The 16,199-nt window shown below is 41.9% G+C and overlaps 1 protein-coding gene across 1 annotated transcript in view; it reads right to left on the bottom strand.

Annotated features, from left to right (window-relative positions):
- The window catches only part of LOC134608684 (regulator of G-protein signaling 9-binding protein B-like), a 50,529-nt gene extending 35,277 nt beyond the window's left edge, over nt 1–15,252 (bottom strand). The window contains exon 1 of the mRNA XM_063451708.1: nt 14,891–15,252. Coding sequence (XP_063307778.1) covers nt 14,891–14,986 — 96 coding nt within the window. The 5' untranslated portion in view covers nt 14,987–15,252. The remainder of the gene's footprint in view (nt 1–14,890) is intronic.
- Nucleotides 15,253–16,199: the final 947 nt, after the last annotated feature.

The following is a 16,199-nucleotide window of genomic DNA, read 5'->3' as shown; positions in this document are numbered from 1 at the left end:
TAAAAGGGAGGTTAAATCTTCTGGCATGCCCCTACTCACATGTCGTGAGTAAGGGCATGTTGCCTAAACAAATTTAAAACTACTAGTGACTAGGCAGATATTGCTACCCAGTCACTAGTGCAATAAGTGACTGGGTAGCTCGCTGTTTAGGTGAATACCCCTACACGGGAGGATCTGGCACATGTAGGGGCATGTGGCAGGATTTAACCTGTGCCAGGTCCCCCCTTATTGCACTAGTGACTGGGCAGCAATATCTGCCTAGTCACTAGTAGTTTTAAATTACACCATTTAAAACTTGAATATAAAAATCAGTATCTTACATAGAAGTGATAGAGAGCTATGATAAGAGTACATGTAACCAATATTTATTGCAAAAACAATAACAAGGATAAAATATGTAAAAGAAGCTATTTAGATCAGTAACACAATAAGGCTGTGCTACTGATCTAAATAGCTACTTTTTAAACATACTCCTTTACACTTCTATATAAGATACATTTATATCCAGTTTTAAATGACAGCGAGCAGTCTAGTGACTGGGCAGTAGTGCTATAAGGGGGGATCTGGCACAGGTCCCCCCGTTTCCCCATGTTGGGAAACCCACATAACTAAAGTGGGGCGGGACATAGTGCCCCCTTCGTGCCCCCAGCTGTGACTCGTGGGTGGGGGCTAATAATATAAATGGGGGACCTAGTGCCCCCCCCCCCCCAGGCCCACACCCATGACCATCGGGTGGGGACCTAAATTAAATAAATAATGGGGGGTGGGGACCAAATGACCATTGGGTGGGGACCTTAATTAAACAAATAATGGGGGGACCTAATGTCCCCCCTGGTACCCACCCATCAGTGGCGGATGGGGACCCTAAATAAATAAATAATGGTGGGGATCTAATGTTCCCCCTAGGTCCCCAGCCATAAGCGGCTGGTGGGGACCCTAATTAAAGGGGGGACCTAATATCCACCCTGTTCCCCACCCATGAGTGGTGGGTTGGGACCCTAATTAATTAGAGGGGGGTGTCTACACAGGTGTGCCTTAGGCTGGCCACAATAAAAGGCCACTCTAAAATATGCAGTTTTATCACAAAGCACAATGCCATAGATGTCGCAAGTTTTGAGGGAGCGTGCAATTGGCATGCTGACTGCAGGAATGTCCACCAGAGCTGATGCCTATGAATTGAATGTTCATTCTCTACCATAAGCCATCTCCAAAGGCATTTCAGAGAATTTGGCAGTACATCCAAACGGCCTCACTACCGCAGACCACGTGTAACCACACCAGCCCAGGACCTCCACTTCCAGCATCTTCACCTCTAAGATCATCTGAGACCGGCCACTTGGACAGCTGCTGCAACAATTGGTTTGCATAACTGTAGTGGAGCTCCCTGTCCCCGACTGGGTACCTCCGCCAAGGACTGCTTCCTAGCTGGATCAGGGGACAAACCTCAGCACTCTTCCCCTCAGTCGCCGTGGCTTGACTGGGGTCCTGGAACCGCTCCCTCCTGGAGCCGAATGGGGAATTGGCTCTAGACACCCCCAGGCACTAGACACCACTCACTCCTGCGAGTTCTAGTCCTTACAAGGACTTTTCCAGTTGAATCCCCTCCAAGCTGGAACAGCAGACACAGGAGTATATCTTCTTTCTCTCCAATAACAAGATGACACACAGTTTTGAAGTGTAAGCTGGAATAGATTTTAATGGTGCCACACTTGGCCTTATATGACAATCTCCATGTAAGGGGTACGCCCACATGGACATTGTTGGGGACAGGGACACAAACTTACAAACCAATAATAACACATTTGCAATGTAAGGCACTCCCACACATGGCATACAATCTCTCCCCTCTGCCTGGAAGATAATTGGATTAGTAACTGTACTAATTCCAATCCAATTATCTCCAAGCACAGAAAAATCCTACTTTTTTAAAACACCCCAAAAGTACCCCATAATACATAGTATCCCCACAAATGTCACATCCCCTGATAGCCCTGATCAGTTCAGGGGTTCAGAAATTTTATGGAAGTCATTTATTTGACCGACCGCAGGCATGGTCCCATGCCCAAAACAGTTCCATAGAATCAGGGCTTGCGGTTGGTCTAGTTTGGTAGTTTGAAAACTAACAAACTACCAAACAGAGTCAATAGTCTTACCCTGGAGCTTGTTCCCTTAATCCAGACGAATGATCCCACCGAACAGTACCCTTTTAAGTTAAATACAACCTAACGCAGGTGATGATGGTGGTCCAGTGGTGTTCGGGAGTTTCTGTATCTGATTTTAGTTCCAGGAGATTCATGCCCAAACACCGCTGCCTGCGTTCATGTGAACAAGATGGACGCCACCTCGTGGTTTTCTATAGGAATTTTGGCCACCCAGACGAACAATTAGAACACTATGGTGAGAAACGTTCCAAGTTGTTAATAGGTGTTAACAAGCTCCAGGGTGGTCTCTGGTTCGTGCGGTTGTTCGGTAATTCAAAGTGCCACTTCGAAGTTCGAAGTGTGGCCATATAACTCCAAAAAGGCACAAACAGAGACTATTACATTATCTTCCACATGGTCCATAGTCTGTGGGCAGGAGGCTGGCAAGCAGGCTGCTCCAGGAGCTTGTGGCACAATAACCAAAGAATTTTTGCACAAACTATCAGAAACCGTCTCAGGGAACCTCATCTGCATGCTCATCGTGCTCATCGTAACCGACTTGAGTCTGGCATTTTGGAGAGGTGTTCTCTTCACGGATGAACTCAGGTGCATTTTATTGATGGCATTTTGAATGCACAGAGATACTGGGATGAGATCCTGAGGCCCATTGTTGTGCCATTCATCCATGACTATCACCTCATGTTGCAGCATGACAATGCATGGCCCCATGTTGCAAGGATCTGTACACAATTCATGGAAGCTGAAAACATCCCAGTTCTTGCATGGCCAGTATACTCACCGGACATGTCACCCATTGAACATGTTTGGGATGCTCAGGATCGGCGTATACGACAGCATGTTCCAGGTCCTGCCAATATCCGGCAACTTCACACAGCCATTGAAGAGGAGTGGACCAGCATTCCACAGGCCACTATCAACAACCTGATCAACTCTATGCGAAGGAGATGTGTTGCACTGCGTGAGGCAAATAGTGGTCACACCAGATACTGACTGGTTCCCCGGACCCCTGCAATACAGTAAAACTGCACATTTTAGAGTGGCCAATTATTGTGGCCAGCCTAAGGCACACCTGTGCAATAATCATACTGTCTAATCAGCATCTTGATATGCCACACCTGTGAGGTGGATGGATTATTTTGGCAAATTAGAAGTCCTCGCTAGATTTCGACAGATTTGTGAACAATGTTTGAGAGAAATAGGCCTTTTGTGTACATGGACAAAATACTTGAACTTTGAGTTTAGCTTATGAAAAATGGGGGCAAAAAGCAAAGTATTGCATTTATAATTTTGTTCAGTGTACCTTTTGCTAGATCCTTGCAACCAACAGGTGGTGCTGTACAGGTTCCACAGCCAAATCCACCTAGTTGATTGCAAGCATTAGCAAGACAGGAGAGCACACTGACATTTAACCCCAAACAACCATGTTACACGCACACCCTGCACCCACAATAGACACAGGGTGACTTAAACATAGGAATCACCCAGATACCTAATTGAATTGTCCATCTTAAGCTCTTGGTGATGGTTAATACAGTCACAATCTCCCCTGCCGGTCTTTGTCCACGGCCATCAAGGCCCATATGACTTTTTTTGCAGAACCCACCACCGCCCACCTGAAATCCTAAACTCAGTGCTGTCAACTTTGACCAATTAATAAAAAATCTATAATTAGGCCATATCAATAAAAAAGGCGATTGTGTTAGGTAGGGATGTGACAGGGTGTAAGAGATAGAGTAAACGATCATCTGCGAAGCCCATAAGTTTAATAGTGTAAGGGCCTTGTTGAATTTATTTTATGTCCTCAGAAGAGTGAATATATTTAATAAGTAGGTTTAGCATTAGATTAAAAAGGATAGGTGATAATGGGCAGCCCTGTTTCACCCCTCCCATGATTATGAGTTATTTTGAGTCTAGGCTGTTTGTATTAATTTTTGTGGTCTCTCATGAGAGAGTATTGGTCTCTCATGAGATTATAAAACATGATTCCAAAAAAGCAATATTTTAAAATGAGATGCGGCAGAGATACTTGATCAAAAGCTCTTTGTGTGTCTCAGCTTACTAATGCAGCTCGACTTGTATTAGGAGGATTATCATATATTGAAGAAGAAGCTGCAAGTGCTGTTCTAATTCGTTGAATTGACTGTCATCCTCTGGTAAATCCCAATTGTTGTGGGTGTAGGCAAGAGAGGAGAAACTGCTGAAGTCTGTTGGCTAATATTTTAGTAAGGATTTTGAAATCACTATTTAAGAGGGTAATAGGTTTATAGGATGCCGGGAGGGCTGTATTTTTATCTTGCTCTAAAAGTGTTCTGGATGGTGTAAGGGATTGTACTGACTCTTTGTCTATGTAATAGCATTGAAAAGAGAAGTTAAGGTACTGGATATTTGGTCTTTTTAGATTTTGTAATAATCAGTTGTGAACCTATTGGGTCCTGGAGCTTTTTACCACCTTTCCTGATTTTATTTAGAGAGAATTCTTCTTTTCTCTTTAGTCAGCCTAGGGGGTTTGCCCCCTTTATCAGTTCCATTCCCAACCCTGGGTCATCTGGCTGCGTGGCAAAAATATTAGCCAAATAGATTTAAAAAGCAGTTTTTATCTCCACGGAGTCGGTGGTATATGCAAAATAAGTTTTCCCATCTGTCCCCACAATGGAAAAAAATATGTTTAGAGAATTCTCCTAGATTTTTCTACTTTTCCAGTAGGACAAAGTCTAGGAATCATTAGCTTCAACATATGCTTGTTTTTTTGTTATATGAATAGGTGCAGCCATCTGTGCCAAATGGGCATTGGCCAAATCAGTATTAAGTCTGGTCCCATTGTTTTTTTTTATAATTAGAAATATAAGCTATAATTTTGCCCATATAATAGGGTGTTAGGCTACCCCAGTTTCCTCTTCTTGTGGCCAATATGGCACATGACTTGCCTGAATCTGTCCCAGTCCAGGACCTTTGGGTGTGCCTTTACTGTGCTGGCATGCTCAAGCGCAATTCCACTGTAGCTGTGTGTGTTTGTGTGTCTGCAACAGTGTGTGCCTGTAAATGTGTATGTGCCTGTAACTGTTTGTGCGAGTGTAACTGTGTGTTGCTGTGTAATTGTGTGTGGCTGTGTAACTGTAACTTTGTGTGTGTGTGTGTGTGTGTATATATGCCTTTAACTGTGTGTGGGTATGTGACTGTAACCGTGTGCCTGTTACTGTGTGTGGGTGGGTGTCGGTTACTGTGTTTTTGCCTGTAACTCTATATGCACCTGTAACTGTGTATGAATGTGTGACGGTGTATGCCTGTGACTGTGGGTGTGCCTGTGTGTGGCTGTGTGTGTGACTGTAACTGTGTGTGCCAGTAGCTGTACGTGTGTGTTACTGTAACCATGTATCCCTGTGACGGTGACTATGTTTGTGACTGAGTGCCTGTGATTATGTGTGTGGTGTCTGACTGTCTGTGTCTGCCTGTAACTGTATGTGCCTGTAACTGTGTGCGACTGTGTGCCTATATCTATGTAACTGGCTATATGTCATTTAATGTGTTTGTGACTGTGTTCATGTGTCTATGTTACATAGTGTATGTGTCTGATTGATTGCGACTGACTACTGTGTGACTGTGTCTATCTGACTCTGTGCATCTGTGTGTATGTGTGTGTGTATGTGTGTGTGCATGTGACTGTATGCATCTGTGTTTGTATGTGACTGAGTGTCTAGGTATATATGTATAAGTAAGCATAATCATGTAATTATTTATGTTGTGGTTGTGTGTCTGTGTAAGTGACTGTGTATGTGCATGATTGTATGTGAGTGCATGTATGATTGCTTATCTATGTATGCATTCATGTCACTGTGTATGTATGTAGGGGAGAAAAAAGGGTAAGAGGGTTAAGAAACAGACACAAGATAAGAAGGGTTGAGAGATACAGAAGAAGTAATATGGGTTAAGAAACACAGAAGAAAGTGAAAGGGTTTAAGAGACACACAAGGTTGAAAGGGGAAATAGAGGAAAAAGGGTCATGAAATAAACACAAAGGGGTGAGTGGGTGTGAAAGTGACACACAAAAGTTTAACATTTGTGATGATACCAACATAGATTTATGCCTGGCTGACAAGTGACCTAGCCATGTCTCTGCCTAACACTATAGAGTTCTTTTAAATGAGTGCTTCACATGACACATTGATACAGGGAAGACATGCCGCATGACAAGACTTTCTTCCCAGAAATAGACTTTTGTGTAAAATATAAAATCTTCCTAGCTGATGCAGAAAATATCTGAGGAGAAGGAAATGGCCATTGATTCCTGAGCTATATCATGCTATTGGAGTAGATATAGAATCCATGTGAAAATATATATATATTTTTTTTAACCTGCAAGAAATTAAAATACAATTAAAAACAGGAATCATGATTATAGGGACGGTGGATGAGCAAAGATTTTTATCTTTCATGCAGAAGTCAGAAACAGGTACTCAGTATACAGTGCCCACGGGAGACAGCTGCCAGGGATATAGTTACCAAGTGGCCACAAGAGAAACTACCGAGGATACAGGGACTGCTGGAGGCAGTGATGGGGGACAGAATTAGTTTGAGCAGAAATGTAAATGCTAAGGAAATAGAAACACAATGTCTCTAAATTCAGAGAGCAAGCAAAAATAAATCCAGGTACTGTGTCTGTGTATAGCTGCCAGCAAATTGAGAAGAGAAAGCTCTTGATGAGTATTTGAATTATTATTATTTTTATTTATATAGCGCCAACAAATTCCGCACCGCTTTACAGTGGGTGGACGAAGAAACATGTAGTTGTAACCAGACAAGTTAGACACACAGGAAAAGAGGAGTTGAGGGCCCTGCTCAATGAGCTTAAATGCTAGAGGGAATGGGGTAAAGTGACACAAAAAGTTAAATAGTATTAGACTAATGACAGTTGCAAGAGAGGAATCAGTTGGGAGCTATTAACAGTTTAATTGATACGCTTTTAAGAAGAAGTGGGTTTTTAATGATTTTTTGAAAGAGTGGAGACTGGGTGAGCATCTAACGGGGGAGGGAAGTGAGTTCCACAGGAGCGGTGCAGCCCTCGAGAGGTCTTGAAGGCGAGCATCAGAGGTGGGAGTATGGGCAGAAGATAGACTTAAGAACCTAGACGGGACATACTTGTGTATTAGGGAGAATAGATAGGTGGGAGCAGCATTATGTAGAGATTTGAAAGCAAGAACCGGAATTTTAAATTGAGCCCTATATCTTACAGGAAGCCAATGTAGGGACTGACAAAAGGGTGAGGCATGGGAGATGAGGGCGGATAGGAAGATAAGCCTCGCCGGCGCATTCAATATGGACTGTAATGGCACAAGTTGGGAGCACGCAAGACCACTGAGAAGTGGATTACAGTAGTCAAGGCGAGAAAGGACAGTGGAATGGACCAGCACCTAAGTCGCATCTGGCGTTAAGTAGGGTCGGAGGCGCGCAATGTTTTTGAGATGGAAGCAGCAAGATTTGGTGATAGACTGAACATGAGGCATGAAGGAGAGGTCGGAGTCAAAGAGAACACCTAGGCAGCGAGTCTGCGTGGTGCAGCTGATGGTAGCACTGTTGACTTGGAGGGAGACAGACACAGGAGTAGCAACAAGGGTAAAACTGGAGAACTGGAGACAATGATTTAGGAGATACATTTTCTTTTAACAGGTTGGTCCAAGCACCAGACGCACAGTTGACCGCTTAGGAGTTCAATGAACAAAGCTACGTTCATGATTTCATGAGATGACTGCTATCAGCTTATTCAGTAGTTCCATTCATCCTGTGTGATGAGATTGGAACTTTGGCGGGGTGCTGATTTACTTTTCTCATAAACTCCAGTTCACTCCTTTAATTTAGAAAATCTCTACATCTTTTCATATATATGAAACCAAGAGGGCTGTACGCACCTGAACAAGCATATATATATATATGTATATATATATATATAGAAGGCGTATGCCTGAAATTGTGGGAGGGATTTCATGCCTATTAAAACCCAGCGTTTCCCCCACTCACCTGTCTGCGACGATTTCGGAAATTCCTCTTCCGGGTTGTGCAGACCTCTGACGTCATTTCCGCCTCGACACGGGTACGCGTTCAGCAATCGTGAGTACTCTCGGCAAACGCGGTTCGGATCTCGCATAGCCGCTTCTGTCACGCTTCGGGGTGAGTGTTTTCGGATTTTCCTTTTTCGTCACACTGTTATGGTTTGCGGTATCGCCGAGACCTTGTTCTCCCCTTCATAGCCGTCGAAACATACGAACCCACGCGGTACGCCCGCAAGGTACAAGACGTTTACATCGATTCCGGATCCTCTTAAGCCTTTTTAGCCTATCGGTACTCGTTTTTCTTTGTATTTGTGGTAACGTTTGAAGAATATCTCATTAGTGCAGGGCGCCAAAATACTCAGGAAATGTACATATTTATTGCACTTAACTTATAAAAAGCTACTATAGACCACCTCATACAGCCGCTTCATCACCTGCCAAGCACGGTTCAACTAAATCCATATTTATATTGTCTCTGTAAATCAACGATAACTAATATACATTATATTAAAGCTACAACCTTCACTGTCACAGCATGCTTCATAGTTCATTTTCTCTACTCAGCAGATACGCAGAGGGCAGCTGTCGAAAACGAGATTTAACTATGCCATTCTGTTTTATCCTTTCATTCTTTGCTTTCACTGTTCATTGCGCTAAAACGTGATAATACAAATGATATTTTGAGTCTCAGTTCTCTGACAATAGTGTGCTGCAAGAAAAAAATAAAAAAAAAAAAAAAAAAAAAAAAAAAAAATATAAATAAATAAAAAAAAAAAAAAAAAACTTATCTCTCTAGGGTTCCGTTTGTGATCTGACAATGAATAAAGCGCTTTCCCATGCATTCATCGTTCCAAAATGTTGTAAATTCCACCTCAATAATAGCCCTAACTCTTCCTGCCAGAGGGTCCAGTAACGCGTTGCTTTGCCATCAGGTTTACATGTCCCTACCCTCCAGCATACTGCAGGTTAATCAGCCCTATTCATTAATACACTTTTATCTCTGCGGAGATCCATAGAAGCCTATCAAAAGAGATTAGGTTGTTGAAATGTTTTTAAAATCGACCAGTTTTATAAGCTAGGGGGGCTCATCCCTGACAGGCAGTTTGTATTCCTTTTAATGATTACTATGGGGAGAATATTAAGTGACACTCACTGGCTCCTAATGGGTTAAAGAATACTTTGCAAAGCAGAGAACCCTAGTCTTGTTACTATACTTTGAAATCACCAACTATGACATTAAAGTAAATGAACCCCCCAGGCCCCTGGAATATCCGACCACATGCGGAGCCTCTGCGAGGTAAATTTTCGCTTAACGTGCACTTTAACCCAGAAAGTCCGTGTCTTCCCCTTTAAATAGCCGTATATGCTTTAAAAATATTACTGCATCTGACTGCGACCGTTAAAATCTTCCAATATATAATTTTCACTCATTTAGTTTCATGGCAACGGTGTTTGAATTAGTTACCATTTATACAATCTTAACCCGGAGCTATTTACTAAGTTGGGATTTATTTGGGATTCATGATGAACGACACATTTTACACCCCAAAAGTTAAAATTCAGACTGTTTTATTTGGATTCTGCTCTTTACTCACATCTTATATCCGGTAGGGCGTTCTTTTAACATATGGTTATACTTTACAATTTTCTTTTTTCCTTTTTCTTGCCGGCAGAGGAATTCGTCGGGTATTCGGTCGTTCTACTTCTTATGGCTGCATAATCTATTTAGGGTTAGTCGGTCTATCGATCTTATGCACTACATGATAGGTTCATCTAGCACTCGTACATGGGGATTCGTCAAGTACACTTTTGTTTATTCTTACGGCTTGAGTAACCACTTACCGTTCAGTCTATTTCTTTGTATTCCGTTTGCTTTGTTTTCGTTCAAAAAAAAAAAAAAAACAAAACAAAACAAAACAAAAAAAAAAAAAAAAAAAAAAACCTACAAAACTCATTTTACTTTACAAACCGGGGCCACGATACGGCACCACGGGCCCCGAGGGCCGTACATACGATCTTACACGCATTCCAGTTCATACGTCCCGACCATCTGGACCCCACATGCTCGCTGGGCACTCCAGTTTCGCTCAGAAGTACGATCCTACCTCATTGCTACCCACGTTTCGCTCTGTAGCGTGTCCTCTCTCGCTACCCGACCTTCCATCTTAGTTAGCAACTGCTGGCTGTTAGGTTCCTAGGTGTCCACTAGTTGTTATTCCCCCTGGCTTCTTCGCCATAGGTTAGTGGTCCCGCGAGGCCAACACCCATCCTCATACTCGGAGGTACTATGCCCCTCGGGCCAAATCGTAGTTAGTCGCCTCGCATTGTGGCATAGAGAGGGCCTCATCTGTCACTCCCATTCTATCTTATGTTTAGCTGTCACCGAGAGGCCGACACCCCGCCACCTCATTCAGTGGCCACGCTACCCCCTCACGCCAACGCATAGATAGAGCCTCTCAAGCCGCTTGGCAACTAGCAGGGCCTCACCCGTCACCAACCTAGTGTAATCGTTTCGCCGCATCGCGGCACTAGCTAGTCGGCCAGCACACACGCACTCACGCTCCTGGTAAGCTGGGGGGGGGGGCGGCACACCCCAGACCCGTCAAGCAAAATCGCTCTGTTTTAGATCCCATAACCGCTTCAGGTATCCTAGCGCTTTATTTCCCGCTTTTGTTTCGATCGTGCGTTACATACTCCTACATTGGTACAAAACGGTATTTCAGAACTATCGTACTCAGCTACTCCGGTGCTTTCAATACGTTGTCTCTTACGGGCAATGGGTCTGCTAGATGCTTAGTTCTAGCAGTACGAGGATACCTATATATATATATATATATATATATATATATATATATATATATATATTACCCCAACCTGTCGCTCACTGGCGATCCTGAGGTACCACGTGCCCAGTCCAGACACCAAGACCAGCGGTTCCTCCGGCGACTTGTTTCAGGCATTTCTTACTTTTATTCAGTCAAATAGGTATGTTGGGTCTCACGTTGCCCTCCACATTTTGTACGGTTTTGGCCTCGTATTGGTCCATCGTCAGGTCCTCCAGGCGCTGACGTGGCGTACAGTGACTGCTTCCGGACTCATGTCTTACGGATATGCCGTTTATTTCTTCGCAACGTTTTTGGGGGCACTTTGGTACATTGAGTTCTAAATTACAGTTTATTCAACTCACGCTATCACTCTATTTTCACGTCGGCGTCACTTATACAAGCAATGCAGGATAAGCTTTAGCGATCTGATCGGACCGGGTGTACAGAATTCCCGCTTGTTTCTTTTCGAACATCGAGGCATCACTCCGCCTCCTTTTTGGCCAAACAAATACAATTTGAATCCTTAATCTACTAATTAGGGACTTGTCTGCACGCCTGACATCCACAGGGTCCTCCATGCGCAGTCAATTCATTAGTCACGCATTGGTCGTTGTTCACGCTTCACTTTATGTATGCTTAAGTAGTCCATCGGGAGTTACTTTCGGTCATGCTGGACGTTTTGATTTAAGGCGTAACACCTTACGCATCCCGGAGTACAATCTTTTACGTTCTCATGCCCACCAAGTAACTGCTATAGGGTACTTGCTATACGAGCACATATCGTCGTCGAATTTAGTCAAAGCTTCTTTCAGGTTCCTCTCTCGTGCAAACATTTCCCTACGGTGGGTCTCGGCTTCGCATTCTGTTCTTCGATTCACATCACGGCAGTTTCATCAGGCGCCTGTTTCAGTCCTTTTTCGCTATGGTTTAATGCAGGTAATCGCATGTGTGCGGTCAGGTTGACGCTCTTCCACAAGAAGTTAATACCCTGCCGCGCATAGATGATACATGTCCACATGACCCAAACCGTAGGTAGGGCTTCTCTCAAACACAGGGCTTCTAGCACGGCCTCAACTCTTACGGGTTAGTCCTTATCTTCACCTATTGGTACCCATTAGCTAGCAGCTCTACTTCACGAGAAAGCTCTATGGGCTTCTGAATTCTGCATAATTTAAACTTATTTCGTTCCCTTCCTCCTCACAGCACGCTACAAGTACTAGCTCCAGTCCTCTGCAGTATCCTCCGCTTTAGCCACTTCCGAAGTCCTGAAGTAGGACCTTGCTTAAACATAACGGTTGAGATAAATAACACGCAGTTCAGATTTCCTCTGCAGGTCAAAAAAGGTATCGATCACGCCTGAAATTAGAGTCTACGCAGGTAAGATTTGCCTACTAATACTAAGCAAACGTACTCCACGGCCTACGATATGTGTAAGTATTATAGGGGTTCAAGATACTAAATGCGTTCCGATTATAACGGTTGCTCGTACAATTTTTGCCACATCTCTCAAACAGTCCATGCTATACTTGTTAGCCTTGGCCTCAATCCGAATTCCTTCTCTGGACTTTCATTCCGTGTTAGGGCCGCCACAGCAGCCTTAAGTCGTCCAGTTCCAACTCGTCTCGTAGAGAAGATGGGTCGCTGGAAGTCCTCGGCATACAACCTGTACATTCCAAATCCAGAAAGAAATCAGGCTCGCTTTCTATAATATGTCTAAGTGATTTGTTATGTTTAATAAATGTCACACACTTTTTGGCCCTCTTTTGCAGGCCTAACCTCACGTCGGTTTCGGCACACCTCAACCGACTCTCATATATTAAAATTACACACAGTTTTAATGTGCGCCCCTTCCATAATCCCGTACACAAATAGAAGGCGTATGCCTGAAATTGTGGGAGGGATTTCATGCCTATTAAAACCCAGCGTTTCCCCCACTCACCTGTCTGCGACGATTTCGGAAATTCCCTCCCACCACACCCTTTTCATATATCATTATACCTGGGTGGGCCCTCTTTTGCAGGCCTAACCTCACGTCGGTTTCGGCACACCTCAACCGACTCTCATATATTAAAATTACACACAGTTTTAATGTGCGCCCCTTCCATAATCCCGTACACAAATATATATATATTTGTGGTCAGGGAAATAAGCCGTATTAACGTTGATACCTTATAATTAACTAAAGTTGGTTGTGGTGTGCCGAAACCGATGTTCGGGCGGGCCTGTAAATAAAGAGGGCCCACCAAGAAGTAATTGAATAGAGGGAGTGGTGGGCGTGGTGACCAGTGGACGTCAGCCCAGTATGGAGGTAGATTTGAGCTTATATAGGCCGGTCAATCCCCTCCCACTCCAGGCTCCGCCTTCCCATTTGTGGTCAGGGAAATAAGCCGTATTAACGTTGATACCGTATAATTAACTAAAGTCGGTTGCGGTGTGCCGAAACCGATGTTCAGGCGGTCCTGTAAATAAAGATGGCAAAAAGGATATTTAACCATGCCACTTTAGTGTGGCAATCCCAGCATTCCAATGCCAACCCTGCACACAAATACACTACTTCATTCCAATACTATCACTGCACACATATACACCCAACACTAATGCTTCACACACATACACTCCTGTGTTCCAATAACACTGCACACAAATACACCACTGCATGTGTACCTGTGTGTCTGTCTTCCTGTGTGTATCTCAGTGTTCGTGTAAGTGTGCATCTGTGTGTATGTGTCAATGAATACATCCCAGCATTCCAATGCCAACAATGCACATAGTGAGTCCAAGCAAATGCTTGCCCAAGGTCCAATCAATATTAAAGATGGCCTTGCAGCGGCCTGTATGGTTATTGTCCATACAATCTTCTTTACAGCGATATCATGAGCTATGTTTAACAGTACAGCTATAATACAGCTGTAGTCAATAGTACAGCAAATGCAAAAACACAAATATGCAAACTTCCATTTATTTATATATATATATATATATATATATATATATATATATAAAACAGCTATATCAATAGGTTTACACAATCTTAAATCAATCATTAACAAATGTTACATTCCGTTATTCAGACTGAGGCTGTGTCTCATTTTAAATAACATGTTTTATGTTACAGATAGTTTACATTGCAGTCAGGATGATACAGGGGTTTGATCAACTCAAACAATAGTTGTAGGTAAATTACACCACAATGACAAATTTTAGACCAAAGTAGCTGAATTAGAAAGATTCTACAGCCTTGCTATCATACCTGTTCAGCCAATTTGTCCTACAAATTTTCAAGGAAAATATTGCGTTTGAAATTAATTTAGCAGGAATTATGTGCATATGATTGGCTATATGATTATTGAAAAATAAGAACCCTAATTAAATTCCTACATATTGCGAGAACTTTACAGCCTGCTGATTTACTCCTACACATCGTCTAATCCTTATCCTAGGATATGTGCTTCTACTATTTCTGTCTAATTGTATGTGACTTCCATTCATGGTCTATTTGACCTTGAACTGACAATGAATATACTTCTTAGTTTTAACATGTATCCCAACAACAACACTATATAGATAGATAATATACAGTAAATTGTTTTAAATTGTATTATAGATATATATATATATATATATATATATATATATTTTTTTTTTTGGGGGGGATTCACTTTGATTTTATATATATAAATACAATCAAAGTGAATACCCAAAGATAAAATTGATTTATGTTTAATTTAATCAATTTACAAACGTTTTAATAAAACAACATTGTTAATGGCTCTATTAACATGATTATCATATTAGATTACACACATTAAGTAATTGAGCACGTTTTTGCAATAGCACATTTTGTATGAGCAATGTAAGTTACCTTGTTGAGAGCTTCCACCACTGCAACACACTCCTCTTTGACTTTCAGGGAATTCACACTCTCTTCATTGGCTACCTTAATATTCGGCAGATGCATTACTGGTATCTTCTCTTGAGAACTCTCCAATGCTAAAAACTCTGAAAACGTCAAAACTACATGCTGCCCTTGAGTTTTAAGATCCCGAAGAGATGACTTTATGCCAGGGGCAAAACTCTAGTGATAGCATTGCAATCTGATTTTACATTATGCCAGCTGAAGCATGAAGGGCATGATTCTCCCTTGTAGTAAAGTAAATATTTACAGTAGAATAAAATAAACTATGAATAGGTAGAAAAGAAATCATAAGAAGCAGCTCTTTTGAATCCAGATGAGCACAATGGCTAAAGCAAAGAGAGCTGAGACATAATCCCATGGATTAGACAAAGAGGTCACAATTTAAGGTGAAGTGACAGGGCCCTCTTAATCTTATTAGCCCAAAGCTTTTAGCTGAACAACGGTTATGTTTCCATCAAATGTCCAGGTTCTAACTCACAATATTCTCTATGACAGTCTAACAAGATTGTATAAAGCAATAGGGAATCAGTATCGGTGTATTCAGAGTCTTGGTGTAGTAAATCCTAGGGCATTTAAAGCAGCTCTGTCTTTTTTTTTTAAATCAAGTCAACAAGTTAGATTTTATGTAATCTAAATATAGAACATTATCGTTAGTTTTTTTTTATGTATAATAAATTAAGAATTTTACTTTTGACTGGTAGTAAGATAATAACTTTTTCCAAAAAATATTATGCAAAATATGTGTTTCCGCTACTGAAACAATGTTGTATAATGACATAAAAATATCCGATGTAGTTGATTCAAGATATGCCCAACCAATTCGATTCTTCTTCAGTGTAAATGTTTTGTATGTGGATTTTTTTTCGTGTTTTGTAAATACATTTTTATTGTGAAAGAGTGAAGGATTACATTATATCTGGAACAAAGTCATCTCCAAACTGGCAAGTAGTGAGAAAGCCCAATACAAAACCAGTTATCCAGGAGGACTTTTTAATTAGCTTTTATTTCATATTGTGTGGTATATTACAATAAATATAGTTTTTACCTTCAAATTTTTGGTTTTGATTTTTTACCCTGCATTTATTTTATCATCTTAAAGAAGCCTCTCAAGGGAACCTCACAACATCTACCTCTACTCATATATCTTCGGTGGGGATTGTGGTGTATCACCAAATTAATATAAATATTACACAAGGTTCGTCTACATTAAAAGGTATTTATTTAGAAGGCAACAACACAATACTATAAATGTATC

This window comes from Pelobates fuscus, chromosome 4 (genome assembly GCF_036172605.1).
Source record: "Pelobates fuscus isolate aPelFus1 chromosome 4, aPelFus1.pri, whole genome shotgun sequence".
NCBI lineage: Eukaryota > Metazoa > Chordata > Amphibia > Anura > Pelobatidae > Pelobates > Pelobates fuscus.
This window is presented reverse-complemented; position numbering and strand designations above follow the sequence as displayed.